This window comes from Necator americanus, chromosome III, assembly GCF_031761385.1.
Source record: "Necator americanus strain Aroian chromosome III, whole genome shotgun sequence".
Classification (NCBI taxonomy): Eukaryota; Metazoa; Nematoda; class Chromadorea; order Rhabditida; family Ancylostomatidae; genus Necator; species Necator americanus.
In genome coordinates this window covers 5528922-5551205 of record NC_087373.1, presented here as the reverse complement: position 1 = coordinate 5551205, position 22284 = coordinate 5528922, and the positions used below count along the sequence as shown (strand labels likewise).

Below are 22284 nucleotides of genomic sequence, written 5' to 3'. Positions count from 1 at the left end.
GAAAAAAAAACAGGAAATAGAAGTGTGAAAATTTCTCAGAATGGAGACAGGCGGTAAACCGTACGATCCGTGAATGAGCCAGGATTTCGAGGCAGTTCCCCCCGCGGAGCTTCTCTCTAGCTCTTCTCTTAATTAGCTCTCGGTCGTGGATTTGATGGCGAGGCGTAGGCGAATGGCGGAGTGCAGTTGTACTTGTGGCGGCTCGGGCTAGTCCTGGATTAATTAGAGACTCTGTACTCGAATGTATTCCTGATTCTCATAATTGACTGTTCGTATTTAACGGATAACAAATTGTCCTCGGCGGGTATCGGATTTCCGGGGTTCGTTCCGTTAGAGGGTACTATGTCAGTGCGAGCGAGCTCAGCTGACCTAACAGGAACTAATTGCCCTGGGGTTTTTTTCTAATTTAAAAAAAGAAACTCAATTTTTCGCCCTTATTTCCTATGGATATATATAATATATATATATTTTATATATAAATAATAAATTATGTGTATAAGTAATATGTGTTCTACATGGAATTTCTTGTTCTTTCCTCAAAAATTCACCCAATGGAAATGTTCAACGATACGAATACTCTGATTATAGAAGTTAGAGCTAAGAAAAGTTAGGAAAAAATAATAAAATAAATGATAACATAACATAACAATAATAATATAGTGAAATATAATAATAATATAAAATAAAAAAGATTTTTTTATTCCTACGAGGGCATAGATATTTAATTATATCTATTTTTATATTATTTATATTTATACTATTTATTTTTTACATCTATATTATTTATATTTATTGTTTATGTATTCAATGTATTTTCCATTCATAGGTTCACCCACACCTATTGTCATTGATACTTTCGCCTCCAATATTCCGGTGTTTTGTGGAAAATCCCCAGAAATTTCTTGTTCTAGTTTAGAAAGCTTTAAAGCGTTGCAGAAATTTGTAGCATAAGAATAATCAAGGCTGATTAAGGTCGTTTGACGTTTGAAACGTGCAAAAGAACGTGTTATTGAAATGTAGTACTGTAATGGTTCATGTATACATATATGTATGTACGTAGGTGGCAGAATGTCGCCAGTTTTTTTTTCTTGAAAAAATTCTGGAAGATAACCTTTAACTGTGGAATTCCTCCTCTGAAATGTTTTTAGTTTGTGGGAAATTATTGTATGGTGTATGGTCCAATATGGAATTTTTATCCGTTGTTAATCCCTCTATATTTTTGTTACAAACTTCATTGGTGGTCTAATACTAAATTTTCAAAATATTAACGCTACTAGTTTTTTTTTGCCTCCTCCAAAACCTTATTATTCGTACCTCAAGTGGTTGCTGCTGAACTCTAAGAGAATCCAGAAGTTTCCCATCGTTCCCGTCGCCCTTCCATTCACTTTGCAATTCCCACAACGCAGAACTTTCCAAGAGTGCAACAGTGCTGTGGTGAATAAGAAATGTCCGTGATTGCGGTCCTCGTATTTCTTTTGTTATGTAGTTACCGAAGCCTCATTGTTGGAATATAACAGTTTTTTGTGTTGTCTCTCCGAGTAATCCAGTTCTCCGACATAGTTCTCCAGAAAGTTCGCGACATTAGAATCCAGGAGAACACGCAAAAAAAATTGTGAAGTGATCTTATGTCGAAATTCTGGAATGGTTCAAAGGATCGAAAAAATTACCAACTTTTTAAAATGAAATTATCTATTAATTATCAAGTGATTTTAGAATTAATTTGAGGTATTCTCGAAAGTTGAATGAGTAACTCATGAGGTCAGGCTTAAATCATTGGGAAATGCTATTATTTTAAATAGAAAATTTTTAAATTTATTTTCTTGAGATGTAGCCAAGATTGGTATTGATTGTCTTTATTAAACAACAGCTAATCAATTTAAAATCTTCGTTTCAACATGCCGAGATTCAAAGACAGTCGAACATGGGAAATAGAAAATTTTTATTTTTTCTGTTATTGACTAAATTTTATTTCACTCTATTTTTTGAAATCTTAAACATAATTTGAAACACCGTTTGATTATATATTTTTTAGATCATCCAAGAATTTTTCGTGGATGAGGTAGAAGGGACTTCTAACTTCAAAAACTTCGGGAATTACGTGATCCGTTTTAATAAAAACTTCATCGGGACGAGTTTTTATTGAAATTTTGTTTTTTTTCTGTTTTACTAGAAATAACTTGCGACTGAGTTAATTTTTCCAACCAAACAACAACAGTATTAATATATATTAATTTCTGTTATCATTATTAATAAAAAATTTGTTTTGAAAGCGTTGATCTTCAAAAATTCCGGTCATCATTCTGGAAAATTCCTTAAAATAAGGAAAAACCGCTTGAACCCGCTAAAGGACTTTACAGTAATGATGAAATTACAACACAATGAAAAAAATATTTTACAATAATGATACAGTAACAATGTTACGACTCCTTTTTGATTCGTTCATTCCGTGAACAATTTCTCAGCCAGTGTTCGTAATGGGAATACGATCATGTTGTCCTGATTTTCATGGAGTTGGGGGGAAAATCCGGTCTGAGGTATCGGAGGAAATCACTATTGTAACGGCGGTTTCAGCTCTTCTTCTCATTGCTTCTGTTCCTATCGCGATTCTCTCAGATGATAAAACTTTTTTTTTCTCCTTGCGAACGGTGTGTAACCGGTTAACTGCCCGGCTTTGTATATGCACTCTATCACCACCAATAAATCGTTGTAGGACCGGCTTTTATTCATTCCGAACGTATATTTATTGTCTATTGAATGTAAAACTGCATTCAATGTGTTTGTTTGTTTGTTTTTTTTTCGTGCACAATTACGTCCTGTATGAGTTCGTCGTCCTCTTCAAAGGACGAAGCCGGCACTTTCGTAGCGATGACGGCGGCGCCTTTCACGGTCAATGTGGCACGTCCGTTGTCCGTTCGTTCCCGTTACCGTACCCTCACATTCCATTCACGTACCGTACGTACAATTTCTTCGCATAAAATTTGCACGATGGAATTGCAGTTGCACGATTACAGGATTGAAATCATTTGCAATCTCGTGTCCTCTTTTGTTGTTGATGCAAAATTGTACCGAAAGTGCAGCACTACGACGCTGTTAAGAAGCGTTCCAAGCGCCCGATGCGAATTGCAAAAGATTGAAAACAACGAACGAACGAAAGTGTCCTATCGCTGCAAAAATTTCGAGATTTTCTCTCGTAGCTGTCAAGTTCATGGTGTGGATTTCGCTCCACCAGACTTAGATACTTAGTTCTGAAATTCATAGAAAAGTTTCTGGACATTTAGTAAAAGACATTTTGTCTGGAAATATCCACTTAGACTTCTTTGTCAACCCGAAGCGTGCTTAAAGTTAACTCCTCAAGGAATGATTTCTGGACATTATTATTGAGTTGATATTATTAGTAGGAAAATTTCTGGATGAACTCACATTTTGCTCGTGTTCGGAGCAGAAATACTTAGATACTTACCAAGTACAACGCTGAAAATACAGTACTGGAAATACAATATTGGAAATTTACGAATATCCAGGCATTTTTTTTTCGAATGAATTAAATCAAAATAAAAAACTCATCATTTTTGTATCATTCCTCTCTTTAAGAAGTAATTCGTTGGATCCAGTGGGGTTTTTCGTGCATCTATTGGGATTTTTTTTTGAATTTCACTGACGAGATTTTTCCCGAACCTCATAGGTTTCCCTTAATGTAACTAAGTAGATTTTTATAAGGATTAAGGACTATGACAGAACTATCATTAAACTAAGGTATGACTTAGAATTACTAAGGTATGACTTAGAATTTCCACTTATACTTTCCTGCAGTTTTTTTCTTGGAATTTTTATAATCTAAGTTACGATGCGGCTATGATTAGATTTATGGGCCTGAAGGATTTCCACGATTCGAATGCTAGGGTACATCTCTAACATAAATTCGACCCAAGCTGTTCAGTTTTCTTGAATTTTCCGCACATTTCACCCTCATCTATCCGCTCAAAATTTCAGTTTCATAGAAATTCATTCTATTTCAACTTTTTTGGACTGGTTTCTCTTGAAACTATGAACTCGATCCCTGATTTTAGGACTGAATCATGATTTCCTAGTTACTTTTTACATTTTCGTCCTCTCGGCTTATCCAGAATTATCTTCTTTCATTTATTTTTTCTCCTTATTTTAGATTACAACCCATCCGATTGAAGAGCTTCCACGATTGCACGAGTTTCAACGGCTTGACGTCATTGCTGAGGTGTTGGTTTTTCTTTGCAATTATTTTCCCTTATTTTCGTTAATGCTTACGGATTTATGGACGAATTTATCCTGGGGACAATTTTTATTCCAATATTCCTTAAGATGGCAAATGGTCTAGATAACAGCTGTGGGCCAACGGGCTGTTTTTACCGGGCGGCGGCGGGCAAAAAAAAAATTGGTGTTGGATTTCTTCTCCACGTCAAACGACGTGATTTTGCAGAAATTCTTCCGCCTGCTGACTGCAGATTTCGAATTGCAAACAGCTGTTCATCGAGGTTTAAGATAGTCATCATCGGAAATCTATTGAGGTCAATGAATATTTGAGGAGAAGGAGGAAAAAACGAGGGGAGATGAGGGGAGGTGCACATACCTTAGGATAAAGTGCCCTTAATTTGACGCAATTTCACACATATTTATGTACGAGGTTTTTGTAGCAAATTCGAGAGAAAAAGAACTCTTTTTTGTTTCTGGATGACACTTTTTTAGCGTTTCTCTCCTTCTCGTCGATTTTCTCGTCGTTTTTTTTTCCCTTCCAGAATTTCCTCTTCTATTACTGATATTTCCATTTATTCCCCACTATACATTTTATCGATTTCTTTATTCTGGAACCGATATCGCACAGAAAATCTGGATTCAATTTATTTTCATCACTTTTCTTCTTTTCTTTGTATATTCCACAGCGTTGATAAATACGATGTTTACTTTAAGATTTTTCTCTACACACGGCCACAAATACAGACAAATATTGGTCCGGTTTTTTTTTCCTGGTCGATACGAAACAAATTCTTCTACGCTCCGAACCGGTTAAGGTTCATTTCAGCGAATTCGAACAAATATCGTTCCTGAAATTCTATGGAATGACTTTATTTTTTTTCTTTCTTTCTTTCTCTGGATTTTTCCCACTTTACATATGATTTTGCAAGCGTTTCTACGTGGATCCCTATTGTTACGGCCACGTAATCCAGTAACAGCTGGCTGTTTCTGGATTTCCTTGATGTTGAAAGGCGAGAGAGAGGATTCGCTGAGAGAATTGTTGTCCAGTAGGGCGATTTGTTGGCAACTAACTGGTTGTGTGTAATGATATTTGTCGTATCCACAGCTCATCCAAATACACGGTGTGGTCCTAGCGGACGATGAGGGCGAAGAATCCTCGCTTCTCGTGGATCTCGTTCGAATAGGAATTTTTATATGCTGGATCCATGACGAAAAATCTGGATCCTGTAGTAATAGATTTGACATTCTCCCCGTAGTTCACTTCGATTTTTCTGCCGACCTCCAAATATTTGAACCCTGGACCAGTGTTCGAATAGGAATTTTTGTAAACTGGATCCATGACGAAAAATCTGGGTCCTATAATAATAGGTCCGACATATTTCCCGGTAGTTCACCTCGACTTTTCTGCCGAAGAAAAATTGCCGAATTCCAAATGTTTGAACCATGGACCGCCGCTGAACACCGTGAAACTCGTACACGATTACGTTCTACACCGGTCCAATCCTATTTAATATTTATTTATTCTTATATATACACCAGTGATGCACCAAAGAAAGGAAGAAGAGAAGAATATTTATTTATTATTTTGATATTATTATTTTCGATATTATTTTTTTATTTTATTTCATCAAATTATTATTTTGATATTTATTATACCGTCTAATCATCACAAAACTCGAGCGGTACTCTTCTGGTAATTGCGGAACGCTTAGCAATATCCTGTTTTAGAGTGAACATTTCTCCTCGTCAATAACTTTTGCCAAAAAACGCCCATATGTCCAGAAAAGAATGGACGAGTTCTCTTGTCAACTTGTACATCGAAGCCGTCACCATTTTTGTAATTGTTTTTTTCTAATCGTGCTCAAATTTCGTTTGTGGACGTAATTAGTGTGAGTGATTTTTAGCCACATAACATTGTTTGTGAACGAGTTCTCTCTTCTATGTCACATCCAATTTTACCCAGGATTTATACTACGGTAAAGGCTAGAAACTCAGCTAAAAGTGCAGCACGAGTTATTTGATGAAATTGAGGATGAAAGGTGAATTCAATGGGAGTGGACGTGTAGAACGTGGACGTGTACGAGTTTCACGGTGTTCAGTGGCGGTTCAGTGTTTAAATATTCGAAAGTAGCCATTTTTGAGGAAATACTACGGCGATATATCAATCTATGTTTTTATGGGACCCAAATATTTTGTTGTGGACTCAGCTTGGAGTCGAATTTTTGAATAATTTTAAAAAGCTATTGTATATTCATTGTTTTTCACATTAAAAACAACATTAAATTTTTCACATTTTTTTTTATCTTCTGACTACTTTATTTCTAGAACCCAAGTATTTCACCGTGAACTTTGCCTCTATGCCATATTTTCGAAACATTTTGGAAATTTATTATATATCTGTTATTTTTCATATTAAAAATTCTTTTTTTATCTCTTTTGTCTTTATTTTAAGTAATTCTCAGTAGGAAAATTCCCGAAGAAGTTTGATTATGTTTAGCGATTGCTCGTTGGGCTTTTTGCGGTTCCCTTGCGGTTCCTTTATTGGAAGCCGTTAATTCCCGTCAGCGGAGGTGTTCGCCGTTCGAATTTCTCTCTCGCTTTTTCCCGCGCCTCCTGCAATTGCAGTATGCGGTCCGGAAAGCTGTCCTTATTCGATGGAACCTAATTGAACGATGCACTTTCATCGTTGCTCGTTCACTCGTCCCGTTCTCTTTCATTCAAGGGTGGATTTATTTCCCGAAAAATGGCTGCTTTTCTATGGTACTTTAGGTTGTTTACCTAAGGAAACCCTTCGTCCGTTCGTTCTTTCCTCACATTCCCCAATCACATCTATTTTTGTTCACCACACATTAAAGGATGCATCACGTCAGGATCAGGAAACCATTTGCGGCGGTGACGACTGAAACGTAGACGTTTTTCACCGTTTTGCATTAGCCAGGAATAGCAACAAGGACAAGCCTTGGCAAGGGGGAGGGGGGGAGGAGGGCGGAGGGGGAGAAACGAACTGTCAGGAACATAGGGATTTTATTTAATTTCCCGGAAGCCCACACCCATTTGTGAACTTTTCACCAACAGACACCAACAGATTTGAATTTGCAGGAGTTTCTTGGGGTTTTTTCGATTTGTTTTGAGATTTGTTCAAAAAAAAAGGAGTTTCAGAAAAATTCCCAAGATCATTATTTATTACGATTATTTTTTTGTGGAAGAAACTCAAGAGTTGTTTACTAATTATGATTTATTTTATGGTTTTAATTCAAGAAAATTCCGTTAAAGAAGAATCCTGTTAGTGAACGACATAAATAACTACTTAACTGCTTATTTACTTAGCCGGGAAATTTTTCTCATCGATTACCGATTCAATTTGTGGTAGATCATATAGTACTCTCGCTCTCTAACGCACCCTGTCTACTCCTGACTATAAACTGTCTTTCCGCGTCAGTGGTTTCTGCTGAAATTGGGCCAAATTATCGTGCGCAGGCCATATAAGCCAACAAAGCGAATCCCGCAAACACATTAACAGCCTTTTCCATATACATATACAGGCTGATACTGTAGATTCGGAGAACTGGGTCCTATCACGAACATGAGTGATCTTTAGGAAGAATAGTTCAAATGCTATAGAGAAGCTGCAATGAGGAATAAGTTAGGATTACTGCTTATATCGCAGAGGTAGTTCTAATCACAAAAAAAAGAATACTAGTGGTTTTTTTCGAAATGAAAAGTACTTATGAAAAGAAAAAGAAAGGAAGGAAGAAAAGAAGGAAAGAAAGGTAGAGACAGTGTTATGGGAGTGATAGCCGGCGATGAGGAGAGTGGACAGCAAAAAAAAATCATGGAATCAAACACCACACGCATCCTAGAAGTTGTCCGATGCCTGGAGAAGAAAATCCCAGCTTTAAAAGAACGATATGAGAACGGAAAAACGGGAGTTTCGCTAGCCTTTTTGTCGAATTCTTGTGTTTTTAATTTTTATGGTCTTCTCTTGTTTTCTGGTATTTTTCTAGTTTTTTTTTCTTTCCGACTTCTTTTTGAGGAAAGCGATGTAGTTTTTGCACCTTTAGAAATCTCTAGGATTTAGCTAACCATTTTCATTAAATCTTTTTGTTTCTAGTTTTAATTTTCTCCTTTTATTTTCTGATATTTTTCCAACTTTTTGTGTGTTTTTTTGAAATTATTTTCGAGAGATACGAAGGTATTTTTTGCATATGTTTTAGGGAAGATCATTTGCTGTTAGTGTTTAAACAAACAAAACAAACACCAAGTTTTTCTGCTGCCATTTCAATTTCATTGTTAAATAGAAAAACAAAGCCAAAACATAGGTATTGATTGACCGTGCGAAACGAAGACGATGGCACTGAGAGCTCATCGTGTATTCGCATGGAAAGGATGGCAAACAAACTGATTGACTCAAAGGAAGAGCACCCACACAGCCAATTACGGCTCCTCTCTCTACACAGATTTTCACATTCAGCATCATAAGGACAATAAAATCTTAAACTAATTAAATAAATAATAAAATAAAGTCATAGTTGTTGAAATTTCCACGAAAACTACTTTACTGGGTGGTTCACGAAGTAATGTGAACGAGCTTAAAAGGGCTCTGTTTTCCCTTTGACGGTATCGATGAAATAATAGTTTCTTGTTCATACAAAAATAAAGGATTTATCCTGATTTTTTGTTCTATACCGAGAAATTTCCTCTAATTTTTGCTGCGATGAGAAGTAGTGAAAGTTCCTGGAACGATCATAGAAAATTCCAGAACCAAAATCAAGAAGCCACTTTTGCCCTTGTTTATCCTACTTATCCACTAATTTTAGGAAGTTAATGTTATTCCGTACATCAGTACCTAATTTTTTTCCAATAAATTTAACCAAAAGTAAGCGGACAGCGGAATTTTGGTGCCGACCTGCAATTTTTTTGAAACCAAATACATACCAAATCGTCCATAAGTAACACTTGCAAAATGTTCAAAATCCCTAAAATCCATGTGAAGTTTTTTGTTGACCTTTTTTATTTTAGAATAGATATTTTTTAGAAATAAAAATCAACTTATATTAAGCAAATATGCAGGAACATCCATGAGGAGTCTTTAAATCATGTTAAAATCCTTATTAATAATTGATACTAATAATATTGTTTAGTTAATATGCGGTTTTTTTTTGAATTTTGGTGCTGACCTATATTTTTTTGAAACTAAAGTCAGCTAATATTAAGAAACCCGTACAGATCAATCTATAAAGAACCCTTACAACTTGTTTGAAATCCCTAAAAATCCCGTGCGGATATTTTTTTTCCGAACTTTTAGTCGTGTATTTGAGACCGCCGCTGTGTAACGAGCAGAGATTGTTTCTTAAAGGTCATACGCACGCACTACGCATTACGTACGCGAGCATCCACTGCGTGAATTTCACGCAGAACAGCTACTATTATCACACAACCACATCTTTTCATTTTTCATTTAATTAAAATGATGTTGACGCGGGAACGTTTATCGGCGCCCCCAGGAAATCTCGTCCACTCCTCTAGGTTCGCATTCACAACAACCTTTTAATACCGTGCCCATAATTTTACTCTTTTCTTGGGTTGTTGCAGAATATTATTATTCTTTTATAATTATTCTTTTATTTATTCTTATTCTTTTATAATGTTTAATTTATTCTTTTGTAATCGCCTTAATCAAAATAGATCAAAAAAGTCACTAAAGTCACTAAACTAAGTGAAATAATGCCATTCAAACATACCGTTTATTGTGTGTTGGTCGGATGAATTCATTTAATTTTGACGTACTTTTCAAGTGAACGAGGAAAAACTGCGCAGATGAGCCAACCGCAGAGCATCTGGAAAAATCCTGGTTTGACGTTTGACGCGAATACAGCGCTTTTTCTTTTTTTTTCTGAGTTTGAGTGAAAATCCCTACGTCATAATGTTCATTTGAAGACGATCACAGCTACTGGGAACACATTCATCCCATCCTGAAAGTCAAAGAAAAGAAAAGAAAAAAGAAAATAAAAATTGCTTGTCCGAGAGGAATTTAATGTGAACTTGATGAATTTAGTTTAAATTTAATCGATTTAATTTTCTTAATAAATTCCCTATTCATGTCTAAATTTGCATCTTGTTTGAAATATTAAATTATTTTCTCTCTCTTCTTTTTTTGGAAGCATTTTTGAATACAGAAAGAAAACTAATTAGGTTTGAAATGAAGAAGGTCAAGATGGGAAAAAAAGCGAAAGTGGATTGGACTAATTATGGAAACCAGCTGAGAAATTAATTGAAACGCTAAGAAAGTTTCATCGTCAAAAATTTTCTATCGTTCTCTATACCCATAGTGAGAAGAAGGATTAAAATGAGAAAATTTGTTGAACTGTTGGGAAAATACTGTTCATATTAGGAAAATTTTGTTCATTAACTGAAACTGAAGGGTCGGAAAAGTAGAGGAAAAAGCATGAAGGAAAAGTAAGCAGAAAAAAGTGAAAATCCGGAACAAAATGGGAAGAAATCCACTTCTCCCGAAGAATGCGTTGAAATGCGCCATAAAAAAAGAGCTATCAATCAGCTATCAAAGAATAATATAAAATAGTTAAAAATTGAACATGAAAAATAAACCGTAAAAAAGTAAAAATATAATATAAAAGTAAAACAAAAATAAAAATACGAATAAGATAATAACAATGAAATGAAGGGGCGGTGTAGCGTAGTCGGTAAGAGGTTCCGCTGTAACCACACGGTCGATGGTTCGAGTCCGCGCTAGTGCTCACCAAGCCTTTCATCCCCGCCGCGGGTCGATAAATTGGTACCAGACTTGTCTGGGAGGATAAAAACACTTACTTGACACATCGGCCAGCCACCGTAAGTCATTGTATAGGCCAGTTACACGTTCTTGAACCTCAAACGATCCTGAATTGAGGTGAACTTTGGGATGGATCCCAAGCGGATTGATTAACGCCAGAAACTTTATCTTTATCCTCTGATGAAATAAAAAATTCAATAAACCCTAAGAAAACACTCGAGAATACGAGAAAAAAAATCCCGCTACGGGACCCCCATCGGACAACTGTGGAAGTTTCACCGATGTTCTTGTTCTGTGCTGTTTCACTGCGTGCTCGGCTGCAATATCGTAGCAGCAGGCCATCCGTCAACGTGCTGCCGAATCCATTAACAATTCGTTGAAAATATCTTTCTGACTACATTTCTGCCCTTTTCCAGTGTCCGTGACACAATCATTTATCGGATCGCTAGGAGAAGAAATTCCAGAATTCGACCTCGCTTTCAACCTTATCCGTAAACCATATGTAAGAGTGAAGAGGAGCGGTGAAGAAAGTAGACGAACACGCTCGGGAATGTGGGTCATCTGTGAATGAACGCCTCGCTCGGAACGAACCGGTAACACCAGACACTCGTTTTTTTTGCGTCCGTAGATCACGTGCTCTGGATAAACCGACCACCGTAACGCGACCTAATGTAAATCCACTCACTGGCGGATGTCAGAGAGCGAGCATATTGGCGTTTTTTTTTCTCTCGTCCTTATGATCCTCATCCCTCTAAAATTCCCGGCCTACGGTATCAGATCCATTCGAGACCCATAACTACAAAAAGAATGAACAAGTGGAAATAGTGTTTTATCCTGGCGGACATCCTTTTCGCTAATGTTTTGGTTTCTTCTAGGAGTTATAAATGTTTTATGGGCAATTATTCCATTAGCCTAGAGTAAGAACTGGATAATTATTGGACTTTTTCTTGGATTGGAGGTGGCGATTGCTGCTATCTAAGTTTAAGCTATAGAGCTTTAATATAAAAATACATTTTGTGATTTTCAAATATTTGTTCTTTAGTCTTTATTTGCTTCAATTTTCTTTCTCAGCAAGTTTTTTTCCTAGTTCAAACTTCAAGGTATTTTGCTGACGGCGCCGCTGGGAAGAGCGAAAACAACTTGTGAGATCTAGGAAAAAAAGATCAAATGAGTTCCCGTTGTGATGTCGGCACTGGAATTTTTCTTTTTTTCTCACTTGGAATAGAATGATCTTCAACGTATGATGCAGATTACAGGTGAAATACTGTTGAAAACTCGGAAATTTCCACTTTTTTCGGTTTCTTTCTGGTTTTTTTTTTCAGATTTCCACTTTTCCTTATCAATTGATTTATTTCAGAGTGAGCTTTGTTGTTAAAAGGTGATTTTTCGTGTGTAATCTCTGCTTTTCAAATCTTTCAGAGGTTTTCATTAAAGGAAAATTTTATTATTTTAAAAAAAGGACGTACTCTATTTTCGTCACAGGAACTTTTTCTTTTTCGTGGATCTGAAAAATTCGTTCTAATTTTCTGATAAAGTTATAGGTATAAGCAGCAATTAATGGAAAATTTCTCATAGAATTTAAAAAAAAAAACTCATTTGTGACTAACTAACTGTTAGTTATAATTACAATATTACAATAATTATATTTACAATGTTACATACACATTTAAAATATATAATAATTTACATTTACAATATACAATAATTACAATATTACAATTAATTATATTTCACATATAATGAGAAAAAAATTGATGGAAATTTTTAAGAACTAAGGGCTTCATATATCTGATTAAAGATACATATCGTTGTTGGTGTTCTTAAGTCCGCTGTAATTTTCCCCTCCGGTCAAGGCATTCTATCGTATAATTTTCCGAATTTTTAGTAATTATTTTTTCAATATTAATTATTTGCTAAGGGAATCGAAAGCAGAGAGAGAGAGATGAATACGTGACTATTATACGAAGAAATCAGGTCTCTTATTGTTATGTTCACTTTCTTTCCACCACTTCCCATCGTTTACTTTTTCTTTTGCTTTAACTGATCGATATTTGCACCAACGCCTAATAAACGTCACATTAATTTGTGTTGATGGTTGTGATGAGATTGGATTTATTCCTACATTCTTAGGATTAGTTCTCCACCTGATCATCTCCTAGGATTTAGTACTCCTTAGAGTATAATGGGTACAGTGTTCTTAATGTATAATGGGATCAGTAGTCCTAGAATGAAGTATTCCTCGGATTAATGTTCTCGGAGCTTCCATCAATTCATCAGTTTAATAATAATAAATAAATTAATTTCAATAGAAAAAATAAGTTAATTAGCAACACTCATCAATTTCTCATTATTATTATTATTATTGTTATTATTATTATTATTATTATTATTATTACTATTATTATTTGCCATTACTTACTATTTACTTATTATTTTTACTTGCTATTTACTTATTATTTTTATTTACTATTCACTTATTATTACTTTACTTTACTTTATTTCGTCAATTTAATAAAAAATGGTTAATTGATTTTAATAAAAAAATAAGTTAATTAGCAGCACTCATCAATTTCTTCTTCTCATCATTAGTATTATTTGCCATTACTTACTATTTACTTATTATTTTTACTTGCTATTTACTCATTATTTTTATTTACTATTCACTTATTATTACTTTACTTTACTTTATTTCGTCAATTTAATAAAAAATGGTTGATTGATTTTAATAAAAAAATAAGTTAATTAGCAGCACTCATCAATTTCTTCTTCTTACTAGTATTATTTGCTATTACTTACTATTTACTTATTATTTTTACTTGCTAGTTATTCATTTATGCTACTTTATTTACTATTTACTTTTTATTTTATACTTACTATTTACTTATTGTTATTACCCTACTTACTATTTACTTATTATTTATTATAATTCTTTTTCGTTATCAACGTTGATTTCAACGTACATATCTTCTTCTTCGTCTACATATCGCAGTTATGGCAGTAAACACTGACAAAAGTCAACAAAAACACGTGTGTTTATGTTTGTTTATGTCCGCATAGACGACGACGCCGACGTCAACGACGACGTTACGATCCGACGTCGTTCCGACCGTGATCGTTCTGTGTGTTCGTGCGTTTAGCTCGCCACGTCGTGCTGCTGTTCCCGTGTAAATTCTCTGCCGCTACAGTTTTCACGAACTCTAATCGTCTGCGTCTCCTCGACGAATCTTACCTCGAGTGCGTCCTCCTCGATTTTCCTCAGGCAGCAGCAGCCTCCGTGGCCAGTTGGCCAACAACGCCTCAATTCTCCTCATTCATCCCCCTCTCTCATCCTCATTCGTTCGTTCGTTCGTTCGTTCGTTCGTTCGTTCGTTCGTTCGTTCCTGTCCATATGAGTATTCATGCGCCTCATTCTCTTCGCACACGAACTCTTCTTGTCTTTCCCCCTCCTTTTCATTTGACTAGGTTTTGATTAATGCCTCTGTTCGTTCCATGTTCCTGCACTTTTGTTATTCTTCGAGAATTGCATGAGAAAAAAAAACACTAGAGAGAGAGAAAAGCTTAAAAGAAAAGATTTGTGACAATGAAAGCGGTAAGCGGAGCGGTTTCAGGTGAGGTGGAGGATAGAAGCGGCAATTTTTTTCCTCGAGACAGCCTACACAAGCTTATTAAGGCTAACAAGTCATTTTTACTGGTGAAAATACGGATTTAAGGATGCCTCACAACTCTATGCCACGCCCATTTTCCTGAAAACACTATTTTTTTGACCTTTGGTCCGGTCCGAAATTCCACATCGCAAATGTTGGTGTTGGTGATCGCCGTCACACTGAATAGCTGAAAATTTTTATCGGAAGTGGTTCAGCACCGCAAACTGTGTGAAAAAAAGTAGTAATGTAGTAGTAATGGAACCTGACTTATGTACCCCACCACATTGTTTTTTTTTAATTTTTTGAAGAAAAAAACCCAATAAACAATTGAAAGAGAAGTAAAACGTGAAGGTGAATTCTGTTTCGGGCCCAAACATCTGTTGTTATTCCGAGGTTGAATAGTCTTTTATGTGTTTCCGTAATATTGACACAAAATAGAAAAAATTTCATATTGGATTGAAACGCTCCAACGGATTCATTGTGAACGGTATGAATTAAAAAAGTGGCGCTGTTCCCTCCTCTTCCTCTTCGTTCACTTCATTCATTATCATTCCCTCTTTTCGAATGATGAATTTGTTTCATTCAATTCCCCTTTCATTCCATTCCATTTTGGAAACCTGGGAAAATTTCCAAACCTTTCTTTTTTCTCGAAAATCCTGCCGTTTCTGTCTTTGGCCTTAATGCTTGATTTCTGCAGAAATTCCTCTGAAATTTCCCTTTATTTAGGTTTTATTTCTAGGTAAACAAAAAAATTTCTGATGACAATCGAGAATTCTCTTTTGATCGAACAATAAATAAAGTTTCTTTGACGTCTTATTTCTTATTCTCACGATATAGATATATGCGGTGAATGTTTTGCATAACTGACAATATTGGTGCTCCATAAGAGGATAGAGACGCAGAGGAGAAGGAAAAAAAAAACACTCCCGGAAAATGCTGGCGCACGTCAGCTGGGCCGAGCATTTTCCTCCATTCCCATTCCAGCTCGTCGGCTGAGCTCATCGAGAATCGTTTCCAAACCAGGAGATGTTGTATCGGGGTGGTTGGGCAGAGAAGCAGAACACAGAAAATGATGTGATGAGATGTACGGGCGACAGGCGGAGTGTGGCAGAGTGGAAGAGAGCGAGCGAGCGCGAGGCCACCAGTCTCAGTCATCCAGCAGCAGCAGCAGCAGCAGCAGCAGTCAGCTGATCGACGACGGGGGTGAGAGCGGCGGGGCGCGACAGCGGGCGGGCGGGCGGCCTGTCGACCAGCCGGACGGACGGACGGCCGACCGAGGGCTGGAAGCCGGGAGCTGCAGTGCTGTGCGTTCACGCCGCCACCGCCACCACCACCACCATCACCACACCACACCACCAGCATCACAACACACGCGCACACGCCCAGCAAACCCGCCCGCGTCCATCCATACTCACGTAGAAGATCATGCGCCGACGTCAACTTCTCGCCGCCGCCATCATCACCACCGCCAACATGTGACCACAACTAAGCGACGTGGTGCGTGGCTGACCTCCACTAACATCCGCCGCCTATCAGCTGAGCTCTAGGATCCTATGACTTTCCCATTAAAAAGAAAAAGAAAACTAGACCACGAATATAAAGCTGAATGAGGACGTATCGTGCTGTCGTCCCGTTTGGAACGAACCGGTCCCATTTAAAGTGGAATCAGGTCTCACTATATGACCCCTCGTTCTCCTCCTCTTAAACATGAGTTGATTCGAGTTTGTTGAGCATGTCGTATCTTGTTCTCCTTTTTTTTTAGTTCATTGTAAACCTCGCCAAGCATCATGAGGTCTCGACAGCAGCACATTCATCCATTCATTCGATTTCTCTCCTCCTGGTTGCTCTCGGGGAAATGCTGATGCATCTGCAGTTGTTTTTTTTTTCCTTCCTCGTGCGTTCGAATAGGATTTTCCCCGTGTTTCGCCTTATCTGTGATTTTAACATACCTAAAAATGAAAAGTTTAGAGTTCTCCCTTAAGAATCTGTTAGAATTTGATCCTTTTGCATTTTTTTTTTTGAAACTTTTCCGAGCATAATTTTTAAATGATTCTCTTTGTACCATGAAATAAGTATTAAAAAAAAACTTGAAACATTAATATCCTAAAATATTTGAATAACTCATGATTCTGGACAAAAGTACATTTTTTCGCTATAAACTGATTTATTTGACTTTTCAACAGTATAATATTCTCTTAACTAGTTCCAGGCGGTTTTTTTTCGTTCATTGGCTTCTCATAACTTTCTTTCTCTTGTGTGCGAATATTTTTATATTATATTTAATATTTTATGCATTGATTCAACTAAGAACTATTCTCGAATTATACCATGTAGTATATTTTCACAATTATATTATATTCTATAGTTATATAATATTATTTTTTCATTCTTATTCTGTATTCACAATATATTTTATTATTTATTCATATTATATTTTTGTAGGTGTCCTTTACATATAAATTTCCCTTCTCTTTCATGATTTCAGATTTGGAAATGTCTTTTTTTTTGGGAAGCGGATTCAAAATCTTTGTTTACAGTATGTGTGCAAGAAAATCCCCTAAATGCATACATATATTTATTTTTTCAATAGTAATAATAATAATAATAATGATAATTCTCTTAAATATGCGACAACTACGATCTTCTCTAATGTTGCTGATCAAAGGTTCTCCAAAAAACTAAGAACTTATTAGTACTAATCATCTCTGTTCACGAAGTTTGATTCGACCACGTCATGCGTGACTTTTGGGACATTATCCTATTCCCCCTTCTGAGAATTAATGTGGAAGTTCTCGTTTCGTTCCCGTTCCCATGGTTTCATGATGATAATTTGCATTCGTGTTTTCATATAGTGGGACAGGTGGAAGATTATGTGTTGTGTGCTTTGCTGCAGCGTCGGTCTGTCCGGCCTGGTCGCCTACTAAAATAGTCGTTTTATCGTTGTAAATGTATGTTCGTACCGCTGAACACATTTCCTATTCCATTAAAGGACTGGTAGCGGGGTCCTTTAATGTGTGCAACAACGATTAGTTCCGCTAGGTTCCGTTTTCAAATGATGATTCGTTAAGGAACTGGACTGAGACTGGTTGAAGGGGTGGTGGGAGTTATGGTGTTCTGACCTTATTCAGATAGCAAATTATATCGAGGTAAGGGGAAAATCTGGACGAGTTCCTGGTCTATCTGGTTCCATTCCTATTCTGCAAAAGAACAAATAAAAACAAGTTTAGTAGAATTTTCTCAAATCTCAAATTAAAGAATTTTTAGAATTTTTGTATCTTTTTCATCGTAGGGGGATTTTTCATTTTGACCAGCTACATGTAGCCATGTCCAAAATTGATGAATGGGGTTCTTTGGGCGTCAAGGAAGAGAAGTCCGTGTAAGGATGAAGCCTTTAAAGGCATCACCCCACGAATCTGAGGTGGTACGGATTTCAGGTGGAGTATTCGTATATGGGATCGTAGATTATGGAGAGAAGGGTACTTCTGTCCATTTCTTCCTAATTGCAGTGAAAAAAACGACCCGAAAGATGCGGCTTTGATCGTTCCGGCGCGCTATTTTCTGCAGCGAGTTCGATTGGAGCGCGCCAGTCGTGTGCACGCGCCGCATCTTTGGGGCTACCCTTTTTTCACGGCAATTAGGAAGAAATGGACGGAATCACCCCCTCTCCATAATCTACGATTCCGTACTAGAAAATACTCCACCTGAAACCCGTACCACCTCAGATTCGTGGAGTGATGCCTTTAAGATAGGAAAATGTATGAAGATAGATATAGATAAGATATAGAAGGGAAAAATCTGGACGAGTTCCATCTGGTCCCATTCCTATTCTGCAAAAGAGCGTAAAAATCACAGATTTAGACGTGGCAAAGCAGCGTTCGAAGTGAAAATTTTTACTCTCTGGTAACCCTTTAAAGTCCTTTAAATGTTTCTTAACCACCAACCACGTGCATTTATGTAGAAATAACGATCGACGATGAGATAGATGGACATAGAAATGACATAGACACGTGACAATGACGCGTTTAGTTTTTTTTTCGATTGATTTGCTGGTGATAGTTCGATTTTTGAATTTTTTCTACTTGTTTTTTGGGCGAGAAAAGATCCCAATTGAAAAAATTCGTGGTTTCTTTAGTGTTTTTCGTTGAAATAAGCATATTTTTGGATAACTGTGAAGAAATCTGGGGAATTTTAGGGAAAATTGTTGAGGAATTTCAAACTTTGCATCCATTGCTTATCTAATGAGATGAGATGAATCCTAGAAGGTCCCGATTTTAAGAAAAAACAACATGGTTTGTTAGTACTGAGGTCAGTTGAGGCACGGATATTTCCGGATAATTGTGAAGAAATCTCGAGAATTCTACGTTTATTGTTAAGTAAATTCGAGGTTGCACTTTTTTGCTTATCCAAGGATAATTGCTGTATAGTCCTAAAAAATTCTTTATAAATTTATTCCTGACAAAGAAGTTTTTTCATTGAAATTTTAGGTGTTTTTTTTTGTAAAATTTGAATAAAAGACCTGTTACGTGCTTCACTACTATCTACTTTTAGCTCGTTAAAGCGAAGTGATAAAATTTCTATCCGGGGTAAGCAGAATTCCTGGATGGTTGTAGGTGGAATTCTATCTAACTCATTTCCCATTCTGTTATTCCGCCTTCTATTTGGTTCTCGTTTACAAACATAGTCTTTTTTCTGGCTTCTTAGCATTTTTCCGGAAGAAAATCCTCGTTTTGAAATCTTTGCTCAATTCACTTGACATTTTAATTTCCTCTCACTTCCTTTCATCTATTCTTATTTTTTGTTCTCCCTTTCATCGAAGGTCGGAATTCAAGCTAGGATTCTCGTTAATTTTTTCAGTAATCAAAAGTTTTTAAGGTGGTTAAATTTGAAATTTCAACCACCTTTTTTGAATGTGGTCGGAAACGAGACCGTTGTTAATTGTCTTCTTTATTTTTCAAGGATTTGGTTCTTCTTATGAGGATTTGCTGCCTCACTTCTGCGTAAATTTTTGAAAAATGCTGCGATTTTATGGGTTTAGGATAGCTAATGCTAATGGAGGATTATGCTTGGAAGGAGAATTTTCGTTCAATTTCGATCCCGAGGAAATTTTGCTTCAGAAAATATTTCCTAGTAAATGCACTCAGCTAACCAAACCTTTCAATACTCTGAGGTCGATAAATTAACATCAACTGACTTTCAGAATTTGCTGGATAGGCCGAAAAAAAAGCTTTGTAAAAAGAAAACCTCGAACGATTCATAGTTGGAGTCGAAGGTGAGGGAGACGGATGCAAATCCGAAAAGTGTTGATCAGCGCTAGACATGTGATCTCTTTTTATCCTTTTAATGGATTTCTTGACAAAGTCTTATATTCTGTTCACGCATTCATATTTTTTTTTCTCCTAGATTTCGTATTTTTGTTCTTATTTTATTTTTATTCTCTTATATTTTTTAAATTACTTATTTTCTCAATAAAACACGAGTTGCTCTTCGTGTGGAAGTATAAGATTGTCCACAAATGTCTTTTCAACCCGTTCTAGTTTCTTTTTTTTTTGATTTTTCATTCATTCTTTTTTAATTTTTAAAATTCTACAACAAAAATATTTAAATTTACAAAATAGTCAACATAATTATAGAATATTCTTCGTCTATCCATCTGCTGATAAATTATTGATTCTTTTCACCTACTAAGACTAAGGCAGCTGTCGAATTAAAAGCGGTTCAGGATCCTGAGGAAAAAAAAACACTTATGGGATAATCTAAAATCTCCCCGTGGTTTTCCCTTTAAGTTTTTCCCTTCAAAAGAATCTCATATTCAAATTTCCACGAAATTTTTTTTTATGTTGCTTCAGAATTCCCGTTTCGTTTCAGTTCGTTTCGTTATCAGTTAGATTTTCTGTCCGCTAGTCGTCCGATCCGAAATGTTTGTTTTTCCACAATCCATCACTAATCAATGCTGTCAATTTTCGTTGATTGTCGTTCCTATCTGCTGGTGTTGGGTTGGGTGTTCATTTGCCCTTTACCGTATGCATCATCAGCAAGAGGGAAAAAAAACGAAAGTTTCCAGTTTTCCTGGATTCTCCCATCAAAATACCGGTAATAACGTTATAACGTTTGTTGATGTGGTGTGGTACGCAAATACGTACACCTATTTGCAAACACGTATCGACGCGTACAAGTCCTCCATCGAGACTCACATAGTGCAATTGCACAAAATGCACTTAAAAACACGCTAGAAACTAGAAACGTCTGTCAATGTTACGTTTGAAAAAAAAAGGTTAGAAAGATGGAAGTTGTTTGAGGTGGAACAAGTCAATCAAGCATCGGTTTTCTCACTGATTTCGCGGCGCGAAATTTAAAGGTATCACTCCACGAATCTGAAGGCTGGCGCGCTCCAGTCGAACTCCTTGTAGAAAATAGTGCGCCAGAACACCCGAAGCCGTATCTTCCGGGCCGTTTTTTTTACGGAAATTAGGAAGAAATGGACGGAATCACTCCCCTCTCCATAGTCTCCCATCCCGTATACGAATACTCCACCTGAAATCCGTAGCACCTCAGATTCGTGGGGTGATGCCTTTAAAATTTGAGTTTTTAATTTTCACAAAATCGGCACAAACTGTTCAGAAATGTGTTTATGTTGTTATCTGTGTACATTTATCGCCTGCTTCGCACTATTCACATGTTTTTCCCCGGTTCCCCCTTCACCACCGCCACCACCACTGTCCTTCAGCTCAGCTGTTTGTTCTCGCGAAGCTAAGCACCCGCATAGCTACCTCTCGTTCAGGTGTTGTTGCCACTAAGGGGTTCCACCTTAGGAATATTAAGTTTTCTTTTTTTGTTTTTTTTTGGTGGAAGATTTGCCACTATAAAAATTCTCTAAAAGTTGTTGAAAATTTTTATATTGATTTTTTCCTCTTTTCTCGGCTGAAAGGATGTTCACTATGTGAGTTCTGGCCTTTTTTACAACGCTTCATAAAATTTTAGCGTGTTTAAGGGATTTAATTTGAAATGCAGAAATCCACGCAATTTTTCAGGAAGAAATGGAAAAAGTTCACGGAAAGTGAAAGCTAATTTAATAGGATTAATTTAGGTCGAAACTGTAATAAGAATCATTCTATTGGACATTTTTCTGACATTTCTGACATTTCTGACATTCACATCCTTTATATTTCTTTGAAATCTTTGAAAAAAAAACCTGTAGTCTATGATTCCTTGTTATTTTTTGAAATTATTCAGCGCTTTACTTTCAATGATGAGCGTGAATTAATTAAATAATTAATTAATTCAATGTGACATTTTTTTCTTGTTTTTTTTTCTCTTCTCTCTTCTTTTCCATTTAGTGAAACGTCTCTCGTCAAGAATAGTGAGAAAATTTTATATGAAGAAGAAAACAACAGATGAGATGTAAGATTGTAAACTAATTTTGCTATGTCATTTATTTATTATCCATTATTCACATTATTTTATTCATTTCTTAATTTATTATATCTACCTGAAATTTTCATTTTTAGCACTTTTTTAGGCCAATATTTTGAGAGATTTAGAATTTGATTGATAATTTCATGTCATTAAGAAGTTTTCAGTACAAATTTCAAATATTATCTATAAAATAGTAATAATATAAAAGAA

The 22284-nt window shown here is 36.2% G+C and overlaps 2 protein-coding genes across 2 annotated transcripts in view; both read left to right on the top strand.

The window, feature by feature from the left end:
* Window positions 1–2890: 2890 nt before the first annotated feature.
* RB195_008682 (uncharacterized protein) overlaps window positions 2891–22284 on the top strand; it is a gene marked incomplete at both ends in the record, with an annotated part of 34356 nt that continues 14962 nt past the window's right edge. Inside the window, 2 exons of the mRNA XM_064195301.1 lie at window positions 2891–2952; window positions 4163–4231. Of these exons, the coding sequence (XP_064046445.1) occupies window positions 2891–2952; window positions 4163–4231 (131 nt within the window). The remainder of the gene's footprint in view (window positions 2953–4162; window positions 4232–22284) is intronic.
* Window positions 15688–16150, top strand: RB195_008683 (uncharacterized protein; the record flags this gene model as incomplete). The annotated part of the gene is made up of 2 exons (XM_064195302.1): window positions 15688–15843; window positions 15962–16150. 2 exons carry the CDS (start codon window positions 15688–15690, stop codon window positions 16148–16150), a joined length of 345 nt encoding a protein of 114 aa, XP_064046447.1.